Source organism: Mobula birostris, chromosome 25 (genome assembly GCF_030028105.1).
Source record: "Mobula birostris isolate sMobBir1 chromosome 25, sMobBir1.hap1, whole genome shotgun sequence".
NCBI lineage: Eukaryota > Metazoa > Chordata > Chondrichthyes > Myliobatiformes > Myliobatidae > Mobula > Mobula birostris.
Genome location: NC_092394.1, coordinates 48,055,137 through 48,069,534, shown reverse-complemented (window position 1 = coordinate 48,069,534; position 14,398 = coordinate 48,055,137). Strand labels below are relative to the sequence as shown.

The 14,398-nt window shown below is 39.9% G+C and overlaps 1 protein-coding gene across 2 annotated transcripts in view; it reads left to right on the top strand.

The window, feature by feature from the left end:
• ap2b1 (adaptor related protein complex 2 subunit beta 1) overlaps positions 1-14,398 on the top strand; it is a 265,422-nt gene that overhangs the window by 177,405 nt on the left and 73,619 nt on the right. For both annotated transcript variants that reach the window (XM_072243607.1, XM_072243606.1), the window contains one exon: positions 6,367-6,451. In XM_072243607.1, coding sequence (XP_072099708.1) covers positions 6,367-6,451 — 85 coding nt within the window. The remainder of the gene's footprint in view (positions 1-6,366; positions 6,452-14,398) is intronic.

The window sequence follows — 14,398 nt, the reverse complement described above, 5'->3', positions numbered from 1 at the left end:
ACCGAAAAAGACAATTCAGCCAAATATTTAACATCAGTGGGCATAACTTTTGTTTTATAAACAGGGCCAATTAGTAATCAAAATCCATGAATCAAACCAGACAACCTGTACTTTGAGATGAATCTCTAAGTTTGTTAAAAGCACAGTAATCTAAAAGCAAAACATTGCAGATGCTGCAAATCTGAAATAAAAAAAGAAAATGCTGGAAACTCTCAGCAGACCAAGAAACAACAGGAGGAGGGAAAATAAATTTAATGCTTGATTACTTAACATTAGGATCGGCCAGATGTGAAGTACACTGGAATGACTGATCATCTGAAATTGTTAAATTCGGTATTGAAGGCCACATTACAGCCTTCCCAGGTGCTCTCCCTTAAGCTTATGCTGGACTTCATTGGAATGGTGAAGAGGCCAAAGATAGAGCTCATCGTGGGAATGAAGTGAAAACTTTAAAAATTCAAAGCAACTGGAAGCTCACATTTATCTTTAGGGCGTAATGCAACCGAATCTGCATTTGGTTTGCCCAACCTGTAGGAGGTGATGTAGGAATGTTGATAGTACAACACTAAATTAGAAATAAAACTGAATCACTGCCTCACTTGAAAGAGTGTTTAGTTTTATGGATATGAGGAAAGGAAGGGTAAAATGGCATGTATTCTATACCCTGCACTTGTATGGCGAAGTGTTCTGAGAAAGGAGCATGGATGATGAACATAACTTAGTAAGTGGCAGAGGGAATCTCCTTTCGGATTGCTAAAAGTGGGTAGAGAGCAGTAAGAGGGGAAACCTGTCTTACAGTGGCAATTTATTGAACATATTTGCTAACAATATAGATCTGTTACGATTTCTTTCAAACAATAGTATCTTATTTGAAATATAAAAAATGTAAATGGTGCTTTGCTAAAGAAGAAATGTGACTTTGGTATTACAGGGAAGTGTCTCACGTGGATAGAAGATTTACTGACTGGCAAAGAGTGAAATCAGTGGTGCAAAAAGACTTGGGAGTCCTCTTGCTGGATTCCCTAAAGGTTAACTTGTAGATTGTCAGACATTATAAGGCATTGGTCAGACAACACTTGGAGTATTGTGAAAAATTTTGGGCACCTTATCTAAGAGAGGATCTGCTAGTATTGGAGACGATCCAGCAGATGTTCGCGGGAATGAAAGAGCGTTTTTTTGCCTCTGGGCCTGTATTTAGTGGGGGATCACATTGATACCTATCGAATACTAAAAGGTCTGGATAGAGTGGATGTGGAGAGGATGTTTCCTATAGTTGGGAAGTCTAGGACCAGAGGGCACAGCTTCAGGATAGAAGGATGACCCCTTTAGAACAGAGAGATAATGAGGAATTTCTTTAGCCAGAGTGTGGTGAATTTGTGGAATTCATTGCTATGGACAGCTGTGCAGGCCAAGTCTTTGGATATATTTAGCGCAGAGGTTGATAAGTTCTTGGTTAATCAGGACATCAAAGGTTACAGGGAGAAATCAAGAGAATGGGGTTGAGAGGGATAATAAATGGAGGAGTAGACTCAATGCGCTGAATAGCCTAATTCTGCTCCTATGTCTTATGGTCTTAAAATATATACACATAACTAATGTATTAACACTAGCGCTAGTAAACATTAACACTAATGGCAGAGCCCAGCAGGCAAGATCAGAGATAATGCTTTAATGTAAAAACTGGAGGTCTATGAATAAATTATTTGTGGAACGGTTCACATTTTCCAGCAACTGATATTGCATTGCTGTGCGCAAGTTGACTGCCTTATTTCCCTACATTTCTAGGTTGACTATATTTCAAAGCTACTACTTTGGCCATGTGTACTTGGAAGATATTGCAGTGAAAGCACCATGAAAATAACTTTTCATCCACTTTAATTCCATTTTCATATGTACAGTTCTTTTTCTCCATGGAATTGTTCATGTTCACTTTTTACTCTCATTGCTTAACATTTAAATTTCTATTGTTGGCCATAAAATGATAAAATGCAGGCCGACAGAATATAGGTAATGGATGTGACTCAGGTCAGAGATGCAGATAACTTGTATCAATATCAGCATTGATTTGTGCTAGTTACAGATGTTCACCTGTAGAAAGTGGCCTGCAAAGACCAGATTAACTGTATACTAATTTTGGTATATTGAAATAAACAAATTTTGGTTCTATTTGGGTGACACAGCTTCAGCCATAAAATTACTTGCTTTCTAATTCCAGGAAAAGAGAAGCAAATCAATTGCATTCACTTTAAATCAGATTATTTTATGATGAGACTTGATCTTCAACAATTTTTAGAATTAGTAGTGTGTTTATTTTTCTGGCAATATTTAGCTTTGGACTGGTTCTTGTTTTCAGTACTTAACAACCCCCCCCCCCCCCACCGGCACACAAAAATGATTATGTGTTCTTTGTCCTGTGACAGATTGTGGAGGCTTTGCACCATTTCTATGTTTCCTGCATTACCACTGTGACTTACCCCCAAAATTGTTCTGTTACATGTGAAGTTATGAGTTTCTAAAAGACACTATATAAATGGGCTGTACAGTGAAGCATTCTTAAACATTGTGTGAATTTAATAAGAGAAAAAAACAGCAGCAAATCTTCAGTATGTACTGTGTAATTGCCTTTATTCTGTTAGCCTTTGTAACTCAGTTCTTGAATCATTTATCCACTTTGGGAGCCCATGGCAAAGCCAGTACTCATGCTTGGTGGTTATAATTGCTCTGTGTTGCTACAGCTTGCATGCTTAAGTGTCCCACTCGTCATTTTGGATAAAATGGTTCCAGGATTTTGATCCGGCTCTGTTGAAGAAAGCTCAATATGTTTACAGCTGTTCTTGAGTAGTACTCTGAGGTGGTGGTGTTTTCATAAGACCATAAGACATGAGCAAAATTAGGCTGTTTGGCCCATCAAGTCTGCCAATTGTGGCTGATCCATTTTTCCCCTCCTTAGCCCCACTCTCCGGCCTTCTAGCCGTAACCTTTGATACCATAAACTTGATACACCAAATGATCTGGCCTCCACAGCCGCGTGTGGTAATAACTTCCACAAATTCACCACCCTCTGACAAAATAAATTTCTCCACATCTCTATTTTCAATGGACGCCCCTCTATCCTGAGGCTGTGCCCTCTTGTCCTAGACTCGCCCACAATGGGAAACATACTTTCCACATATACTCTGTCTAGACTTTCAACAGTCAAAAGGTTTCAATGCGATGCCCCCTCATCCTTCTAAGTTTCATTGCGTACAGAACCAGAGCTATCAAACGTTCCTGGTATGATAACCCTTTCATTTCTGGAATCATCCTTGTGAACCTCTCCTCTCCAATGCCAGAACATCTTAGATGAGTCCAAAACTGTTCACAATACTCAAGGTGAGGCTTCACCAGTGCTTCATAAAGCCTCAGCATCACGTCCCTGCGCTTGTATTCTAGACCTCTTGAAATGAATACTAATAGTGTATTTGCCTTCCTCACCGCTGACTCCACCTGCAAGTTAACTTTTATCGTGTTCTGTGTAAGGACTCCCAAGTCCCTTTACATCTCAGATTTTTGGATTTTCTCTCCATTTAGAAAACAGCACATTTATTTCTACTACCTAAGTTGTGCCTGCTGTCCTGACCTGGTAACAGATGTCACTGGTTTGAGAGATTTAGTCAAAGTATTTTAGTGAGTTGCCATATTTCATCTTGTAGTGTGCCCAGTGTATGCTAGTAGTGGAAGGAGTGAATGCTTCAACTAAAATGTGGTGGCCTTTTAGATTATCCCTTAGGGTTACTCCAATACTGTGTGTTCTGAGGTGATTGATGAGGCCAGAGTGGATGTGCAGACTCCAGCAACGGTTGATGGAATGGACAAATAGGTAGTTTGTGAGCTATTAAGACCCTTCTTCTTTACTCTGGATTTCTTGCGATCTTCATGGATTAAGGTTCTCTGTCATTCTAAGGGTTGCTGCTTCATTCTGGCTAGGAATTCCTGGAAGTCAATCGGGATATTCAATTTTTCAGAAAGATTTTAACAACAGCCTTGAATTTTCTCCTGTCAACTCTTCTCATTACCAGAGCTTGGAACAGGTTTCAGGAATTTTGTATCAGTTATACATAACTTCAGGCGTGTTCAGATAAGCTGACTGATGGCCCTTAATACCAAAGTACCCATAGGAAACCGGTGTAGTCACAAGGAACACATGCAGACTCCAAACAGACAGTTCCAGAGGTCACGTTCCTACTTAATACTAGAGCTGTTTGCCTGGAAGAAATTGCTAAAGTTGATTCACTTATGCTCCTAGTGCATTTGGGAGATTTTGTAAGAGGCATCATTTTTAGCATCTCTCTATTTCTTTCAAGTGCTTCCTGTAAGTAGTTTTGGTCTCAGCAGCTTATAGGAGGAGATGAGCTGGCTATACATTTGGTGTTTAAGCTCCTAACCTACAGACTCTCTTTAACTCAGTATAAGGCCTTGCTGGTGCGCTGAAATGGTAAATTTAACTACTTACATTTACCTTTGCTAGGAGGTGACATCTGAACTGTGGTAGATGGTCAATATTTCACAGTTCCTCATCGTGGGCCTTATTATCCTTTGGCATGTATGGAACCTGTGCATCAGCATATTTGTCCCAACTTAGAGAGTTCCGATATAGCCAAGGAAGTATCGAAATTAAATTTGCTGTCAACAAAAAGATGGGCAGCGGGCTAAGTTGTAGAGAGGACATAATAAGCCTGTAAAGAGATATGGATAGTTTGTTAGGTTAGACTTGGCCAATGAAGAATAAGGGAAAAGGTGAAATAATGGATTTTGTCAGGGTAAATAAACACAAAATTTATCTAGCTGCTTAGCATTTACAGAGCTCTGAGATGCAAAGAGGTTTGAGTTTCATGGTGCATGATTTTAAAAAAGATACTGTATAATAATGAGGAAAGCTAACAATTTTTACAGCTTACAGGTAGGGAGGTTATTATTTGGTTTTATAAATCACTGGTGTGACCATATCCGGAATATTGTATACAGTATTGATCTCTGCTTTATTAAAATTATTAATGCATTAGAAACAGTTCAAACAGGTTTATTAGGTTAATAGCTGTAACGATTGGATTGTCATATGAAGAAAAGTTAGACAGGTTATAATTGTATTTGCTGGCGTTTTAAACAGCATATTTCATGCAGCCACTAGAGCCACTACTCATGGCACCAGAGAGCCGTTCAGTTCCAACCTCTGGTGCTATCTGTATGGAGTTTGCATATTCTGTCTGTGAACATCTGGGGCTCTCGGCTCCTCCCACATCCCGAAGAATTGATGGCCAATAGATTAATTGGCTGCTGAAAATTCTGTAGCTGAGTAGCAGAATCTGAAGGGAATGGGTTAGGAGGTGGGGTTATTGTTTTAATTGTTGATTTAATGTAAATGGATACTTAATGGTTGGAGTGGATTAGGTGTGCTATATCTCTTGATAATGCAATGAAGAATGAGAGAGGGATTTAATTGAAACATAAAAGAATCTGAGAGGTCTTGAGAGAGTGGATGTAGAGAGAATTGTTCCTCTTAAGAGAGAAGTTCCCTGATCCAGCTCACCTTATTTTGACTCAGGAAGGCCAGTCCCTATACACTTCTAAAATTTTTCATTTCTTTCTGAACAGACCTAACCAGTTCCCCTCCACCATCAACCTCCTTCATTGGAGGGAACTGGTACACCCTCAACTGTTTCTATTTTGCTCCTCCCACTTTTACTAAATTAAGGATGTAGCCATGGGCGTTCACATTGGCCTTAACAATGCTTCCTTTTCAGCTACATGGAACAGAACATGTTCCAAGCATACACTGGCAACTCTCCCCAACTCTTACACTGCTACATTGACAACTGCATTGGTACCGCTTCATGCATCCATGCTGAGCTTGTCAGTTTCATTAACTTACCTCCAACTTCCACCCTCACATGTACTTCGTCCATCTCTGACTCTCACTTCTGTGCTCTCTCTTCCTCTTCTCGCTTCCCACCGCTGGAGAATTTCCTTGATAATTTTTTTGCATTGGATTAGAAAAGGTTTATTTTTGGTATTAAGCAGATCAGTGTGCAGAAACTGAGAAGCAAAGTTGTCACGCAAGTCCCGTAATAGCAAGGTAGTGAAATTGCTGAAGGTGTATGCAGAGCAGAAAATCTATTCACAGGCAGTTTATTTTTCCTGTGCACTTCATAAGCTCTGTTGCCAAAAGTAGTATTGATGTCAAAATTGTAAGCACTGAATTTTGATAGAAATTATGAAAACCTGGGGTAAATTACGTGTCCGAAAACTGTAATTTACTATGACTTTGGTTTTCTCTCATAAACCGTTCAGTCTTTACAGGAAGAGTGATCTAGCCTTTTTTAATTTCAGGTGGCTGTGAAAAACAACATTGATGTTTTCTACTTCAGTTGTCTGATCCCACTCAACGTTCTGTTTGTGGAGGAAGGGAAGATGGGTAAGTGCAGGCCGTATCCACGCAGCTAGAAAGATGATGCAGGTAGCTTCTTTATATTATTGATAGGGGAGGTATTATAACGTTTAATGTAATTATTCAGTATCATTCAAATATCTATTTATTTACAACATCTATAGCACAGAAACAGACTGTTCAGTCCACTGATTGAAGCTGTTACTTATGTGCACTTGTTACCTCATTTCAACCCTGTTGCAGCAACAACAACCTTCATTTATATTGGACCTTAACATAGAATCATGGAGATTCAGCATGAAAACAACCCCTTCAGATGATTGTGTCTGTGCTGATTATCTACCACTATTTAAATAAATCTTAACGTCCATTTTTCCCACATTCTTATCAGTCTTCCGAAATACTCCCACTCCCTACACTCTAGGGACAATTCCCAGTGGCCAATTTCTAACCTGGACCCACAACGACTCTTCATTAGCAGTGTCTACCCTTTCTGAGGAGATTAAGCTGTGCACTCATTCTAACAAATTTCTACAGGAGTATCATCAAGAGTGTCCTGTCTGGGTACGTCATTGTGTAGTACAGAAGCTGCAATGCATCGGACCACAAGACCCTACAAAGGATAGTAAAAACTGCCGAGAGGATCACCGGGGTCTCGTTCTCCCGTATTGTGACATTTACCAGGAGTGCTGTATACCAAGGATCCCTACCACCCGTACCACAATCTCTTTGACCCTCTATTGTCAGGAAGAAGCAGTAGGAGCATCGGGTCTAGCATGGCCAGACTAGGCAACAGCTTCTTTCCCCAGGCTGTGATACTCATGAGTATCCTGCCACCACAGAGGTCTCATAACTAGGACAGAGAGCTTTTTAATTGTACTGTTTACCTGTGCTGCCCACTTCACGTGCACTTTGAATTATATGTTATTAACTTATTTGTGGTAGTATTTTGCTTTATGTGCTGTGGATGATATATGTGTTGTGGGTCCACCATGGTCTGGAGGAACAGTTTCCTTTGGTTGTACAGTCAGGTGACAATGAACTTGAACTTACATCTCTGGGATGTGGGAGGAAACGTGTGCAGTCACACAGGCAGCACCTGAGATCCAGGTTGTACACAGCGAGGCAGCAGCTGCATTACATGTGCACTGTGCTACACAAAACAACAGTGGTGAAATATCCCAGGGCTCGTTCTTAAACAGCATCTTTTTAATCCCACACAGCTTTCTTCTCTACCACTCAATGAAGGAATAATTCCTTATTCTCAGGTTGAAAGAATATTATTATAGCCACTTCCAGCATATGGGACTGTCAATTTAAAACTCACTCTGTTCGCTTGTGCTTCCTGGGTTACCCAATTTTATATTGTGTTGTCATTGATCACCAGGAAGTTGGTAGCATAATGACAGTGTTCCTAATGAAACCTTGCCAGAAGTTTACCACATCATCTCCCAAGTGTGGACAAAAACCTGCTAATGCAAAATACTATTAAAAAGCTACAATGCTACTCTAAAATTATATCAAACATTTCCATATTTACAGATTCATTCTGTCTGCTTATTTCCTCATTTAATGCAAGCAGTGTGACTTGTTTTGAACTGCTGCATTATTAGTAACAGCTAACATTTTTTTTTGAGGTGTGTGTTTCTGAATTGTTTCAGTAGCCGGTGAGGAAACCTAGCACTAGCAAAACCTCCACTGGTTCATTTGATCATAACAACATAAAATGTATTTTGTAGTCCTTGATGGCTCTTCATCACAAAGCTATTATCCAGACAAACCACAAATAAAACCTGTTCGGTGCAATCAGTGATACATTTCAAAAACAAGGGTCCTCTTGTGATGGCTCACACAATCACAAGATCATCTTTTTCAGTGGTGATCGTTAATTCTGCTGATTTGTTTTGTTTTAGTGGTGCTAAGCTCTGCCTTCAACAAAACCAAGTGCATTCTGAAAGATATCTATGCAAATAGGTGCTAGCATGCAGGAGCAAATTAAGAAAATACCTCCTCCTTTCACCTATCAGAATTGTCCTTTCTGTTAAACAGTTTGAGGCTGCATGTGACATGCTTAATTCTTTTCATTTTGGGGAATTTGGTATGTCTGCATTTATGAAGTTGTTTCTATTGTTTGTCACAAGTAACTGTTCAAGGTATGTGCAATAAAAGTCAAGGTCACACACTGCCCACTGTAATGGTACCAGAGGATGTCTAACATGGTTCTGCTCTCTTAAAAAAGGAGGAAGAGATAAGCTAAGTAACTACAAGCTGGTTAGTTTCCAACAGTCAAGTTATTTGAATCAATCCCAAAGTGCAGCAGAAACTAACATTTACAAAGGCTCATTTATATAGCAAAAGGCTGCGTGGATTCATGTTCAATTAACATGATTGAGAATGTCAGATGAATGTAATATACTTAATGAGGTCTGTTTTCACAAGGCTTCTGACAGCAACTGCTGTGCAAACTGCAGTGGAAAAAATGTCCTTTGGATCCAAGTATTAATAGAAAACTAGATCCAAAATTTGGCTCAGTTGCAGGAAATGATGGGTAATGGTTTACAACGATTTTGGAACTTGAAGGCTCCAAAGGGCTTAACACTCATGGACCAAAATGTAAACAGCTTGATAGTGCTGGTCATGCAAAAAATTTAACAGTGAGGATGAAAGTGTTAAACTCTTAAGGAGGTATCATGTGATCTGCTCAGCTGAGTTAAAAATGTGAAGTGAGTTTCATTCAGAGAATGTAGAGTAATGTATATGGAAAGATGCAACAAGGCAAAAGAACAGTACAATAAATGGCAGAATTTTGAGGTATGAAGGAACGGAGAAAGCTTGGTGTTTGTGCACAGATTCTTAGAAGAACAGGCGATTTTTTTTAAATGTCTTGAGTGCAAAACTTTTTAGTACAAACTTTTTACTACATGGGTAATGTTGAGGATTTGTACAATGTCAGTTATGCTATATCTTTGAGTACTACATTCAGTTTCAGTCACCATCTTAATGGAAAGATGCAACTGAAATGGAAGAATGCAAAGAAGATTTGAGGATATTGCTAGGAATTGTAGTTCTTAGCAGAGAATGGATAAATAGGTAAAATCTAGAGCAGAAGAGGCAGAGTGGAGGCTTGAGGAATATTAAAAGGGGTCTATTTCCCTTAGAATGGGGTTTAAAAATCTTTGAGCATAGAGAGAAACTATTTGGTAGAAGGACTAGAAGATGTTCAAATACTCTGTTCCCAAGGATACAAAAACAAGCACATTTTAATCAAATGGCATATTTTAATAAGCAAAATAGCTAATAACTTTCCTTCCCCAAAATCATTTCCAGTAGAAGTTTTCATTTTGTTTTCATTAACTTAGTCCAAGAACATAAAGTACCATTTGTAATTATCTTGACTTTTGCATTTTCCCAGGACATTTGATGCGCATATGAAAGTCAAAATTGAAATCAGACTCAGACAACTGTACTCCTGAATTCCTGAGTGAGAAGTTCAAAGTAAATTTATTATCAAAGTACATATCTTTCACCATATACGTAGCAACCATGAGATTCATTTTCTTGCAGGCAAACGCAGTAAGTACAAAAAACACAATAGAATGAATGAAATACCACACCCAACATAGTGGACAACAACCAATGTGCAAAATAAAACAAACTGTTCAAGTATAAAATAAAGAAAGAAAACTGAATTAATTAATTTAGTTAGTTGATTGGTTAATTAGTTAGTTGGTTAGTTAGTTCTTGCAAGTGAGTCCAGCTCGGTAGAAACAGTTCAGTGATGGGGTGAATGAAATTAACCCGTCTGGTTCAAGAGCCTGATGGTTGAGGCGTAATAACTGTTCCTGACCTGGTGGTGTGAGTCCTAAGGCTCCTTTACCTCCTTGATGGCAGCAGCGAGAAGAGAGCATGGCCTGAATGGTGGGAGTCCTTGATGATGGATGCCAGTTTCCTGCATTAGTGTTCTGTGCAGATGTGCTCAATTGTGAGGTGGGTATTACTCATGCTATCCTCTTCTTGGCACTTACATGCTGGGTCCCCCTCAGGTCCTCTGATATGACAAAACAGAAGAATTTAAAGTTGCTAATCCTCTCCACCTCTGAGTCCTTGATGAGGACTGCCTCATGGTGTTTGGCTTTCCTTCTTCTGAAGTCAATAATCATCTCCTTTGTCTTGCTAACACTGAGGGAGAAGTTGTTGAGGCACCATTCAGCCAGATTTTCAGTCTCCCTCCCATATGCTGATTCAGCCAATGACAGTGGTGTCGGCAAACATAAATATGGCATTGGAGCTTTGCTTAGTCACACAGTCATAAGTGTAAAGTGAGTAGAGTAGAGGGGATAAGCACATAGGCTTGTGGTGTATCTGCGCTGTTGGTGATTGTGGAGATCTTGCCAGTCCAAAATGACTAGGGTCTGTAAGTGAGGAAACCAAGGATCCCATTGCACAAGGAGGTATTGAGGCCGAGGACTCAAAGTTTATTAATTAGCTTTGAGGTGATGATATAATTAAATGCTGAGCTGTAGTCAATGAAGAGCATCCTGATGTCTGCATCTTCGCTGTCTAGATGTTCCAGGATTGTGTGAAGAGCCAATGAAATGGCATCTGCTGTTGATCTGATGTGACTGTAGGCAAATTAAAATGGATCCTAGATGCTTCTCACACAGGAGTTGACATGTTTCAGCACCAACCTCTCCAAGCACTTCATCACAGTGGACTTTTTCGCCGTTGGACAATAATTATTGACACAGGTCTTCACGTTCTTCTTGGGCACGGGGATAACTGAAGCTTGCTTGAAGCAGGAGGGTACCTCATACTACTGAAGTGAGAAGTTAACGATATTGGTGATTCCTTCAGCCAGTTGATCAGTACAGGTGTTCAGTATTCGACGAGATACCCCACCTGGGCTGAATGCGTTTCTGTAGGTTCACTCTCCTAAAGGATCCTCTCACGTTGGTCTCAGAGTCTGAAATCATAGGGTCATTGGGGCTGTGGGAATTAATTTGAAGTAAATTTATTATCAGAGTACATATATGTCACCATATACAACCTTGAGTTTCATTGTCTTGCTTGAAGGTTCCTCCATATTTTGATGGTCAAAGCAAGCACAGAAGGCATTGAGCATATTTAGAACGAAGCCCTGTTATCACCTATGTCGCTTTGTTTCACTTTGTAAGAGATGTTAGCATTTAAGCCCTTCAGTGATGCAGGTATCGTCCAAAGTTGCCTCTTTGCACATGAGATGGCTTTCCAGAGATCGTACCTGGACCTTTTGTATGCTAACTTGGTCACCAGAGCTAAATGCCATTGACCTGGCCCTCAGCAGACTACAGATCTCATGGTTCATCTAGGGCTTATGGTTAGGGAAGACTCAGAGTGATTTTTTTAGGGGGACATACTTACCTATGACTTTTTTTATAGAGTCTGTGGCAACCGTGGTGTTTTCATTCAGATCCTTGAGCATGGCCCAGTCTACAGACACAAAGCAACCCTGTAGCCACGCCTCAGCCTCCCGCAACTATGTCATTGCTGTAGTTATCTCTGCAACCTTGCTCTTTAGCCTCTGCCTATATACAGGTAGGAGGAAAGTGATCAGGTTTCCTGAAATGCTGTCTAGACATGGAACAGTAGGCATTCCTAATCACAGTGTAACAGTAGTCGAGTGTGTTGGGACCCCTGGTGCTGTAGGTGATATGTTGATGATAATTGGGCAGAGTTTTCTTTAAGCAAGTTTTTTTTTTTTAAGTCCCCAACAATTATTTAAAAGATGTCAAGGAAGGCTGTTTCTTCTTCGCTAATCATGCTATTCAATACATTGAGTGTTTTTCTCATCTGCTTTTGGTAGTATGACAACCGCAGTCAGGATCAAGGAGAACTCTGTTGGTAAGTAGAACGGTCGGTTCTTAATCATCAGATATTCTAGATTAGGGGAACCGGAGTACGACAAGACCACTGCATCTGAGCACCACAAAGAGTTTATCACGAAATGCAGACCCCCACCTTTTCCCTTCTCCAATTCAGCAGTTCAGATATCCTGTGTGTCCAGAGTGAGCCATGTATCCGCGAAACAGAACGCAGCAATTCCTCATTTCCCTCTGATACAGCAATCTTTCCCTTAGTTCCTCAGTCTTGTTCTGCTGCAACTTACATTTGCTAACAAGATGCTGGGTAGAGGGAGTTCCACTCCTTGGCGTTTCAGCCTGGCTTAGAGTTCTTCCCTCCTTCCTCTCTTCTGGCCATGGCGATGTGCTGTACCTTCATCCACATTACGGTACCCTTCCAGCATGAGAAATACAGGCTGCAGATTGCAGTGAGAAATATATTTATAAGTTTTGTAAGCAGCTGCAACACGTCACCATGATTCACCAGCACCATCTTGGCAATAGAAAAAACAAAACAATACAGTAAACAAAATCTTTTGAAAGGCTAACGTCACTTCTGTGACTATCCTGGTTAGTTTCCATTCATCCACTTTACCAGTTATGATGGCAGCAAAGAGTAAAATCAACAGTCACAGTTCAGTGTGCACTTCTGTATGGTTGGAACCATTTTAACATCCGACCACTCATTGGAGTTGATGACAATAGAAACGCATCTCTTAAAGGGATTTAACTGATCAGGATTATCAACCACATTTAAATGAGTTTGAAATTCTGAAAAACATATTATAAAAGTAATCCCTTGTGCTGTTCTAGAATTTAACAGTTGATAGAGCTGACAACCCCTGCCAGAGTTGCCATGCATCTGATGTCACCTCCAACCTCTTTCGAAATTGTCCCTTTGCCCTTGAAATAGCCCTCCGCAGATCATACCTGATCTTCTGGTACAGGCCTGGATCGCCAGACTTGAATGCCACAGATGTAGCCTTCAGTATGACGTACCTCTTGGTTCATCCGCTCATCATGCTCATCAGAGTATTTAGCATACTCATCAGAGAGCAGGCAGGCCATATGGGACTGTTTAGCACACTGTGCATATCTCAGGTTAAAGAAAGACATGCCCAAGATTTTAAACTTGACCACTTTTTGAGAGACATGATAACACAGGTATATTATGTACTTTAAACAAAAATATTCAGGGAAGCAAAATATTAAACAGCATATGGAGTAAGCATTTGCCCATTCAAACATTATTTTAATGGATTCAAGCTTGTTACCAAACAGATGAATTCAGTAAGATTAGGAAGCTTATAAACTTCATTTGGATTTACTGTTTAGTGAAAAGTATGCCATTCATTCACTTGTACAGCTGTTTCCCATAGATTTACACGGATCCTCCAGTGAAATTATGGTGGATGATTAATAAAACTGCACAAAATTTCAATCCATGCACTATATTTGAATGACAGCATCTTTGATCTGATTCTCTCTCATATAAAAAGAGTTGTAGTGCAAGGCTTGGAACTCTGGGAATTCAAGAGAAGATTTATATTAATTAATCATAAGCTTGGTATCGTGGCTCTGAATGATCCTTGCTTCTATTGCTGTGCTAAGAGTGCTACTTACTTCCTGAAATTAACATCTAAAAACAAAATCCAAGCACTTTAGTATCTTGGCAAGTATTTCATACAACTGTGATAGTTTAAGATAAGAACAGCTACGAGAACATTAAATGAGAAGAAACTTAAATCCTTGGGCCATGTCATCAGAAAGGGAGAAATAGAATGCCTTACATTACAAGGCCGTATGCCTGAGAAACGTGGAAGAGGAAGGCAAAGAAGAAAATATATGGACACTGTGAAAGAATTAACAGATCTAAGTGTGCGAGATATCACTGACGCTGCGTGGGATTGTTGGATGTGGAAAGCCATGATCGCCCAAGCGTGTAACGCACAAGGCACATGAAGAAGAAGAAGAACAGCTATATTCCAGTCACCAATACTTCCACCAGTACTAAGTAGACCATTTATTCAACATGGTCACCCCATACTTGAGGCATTTTCTGTTAAAATAACCCTGACGTAGGGCAAAGTTTTTG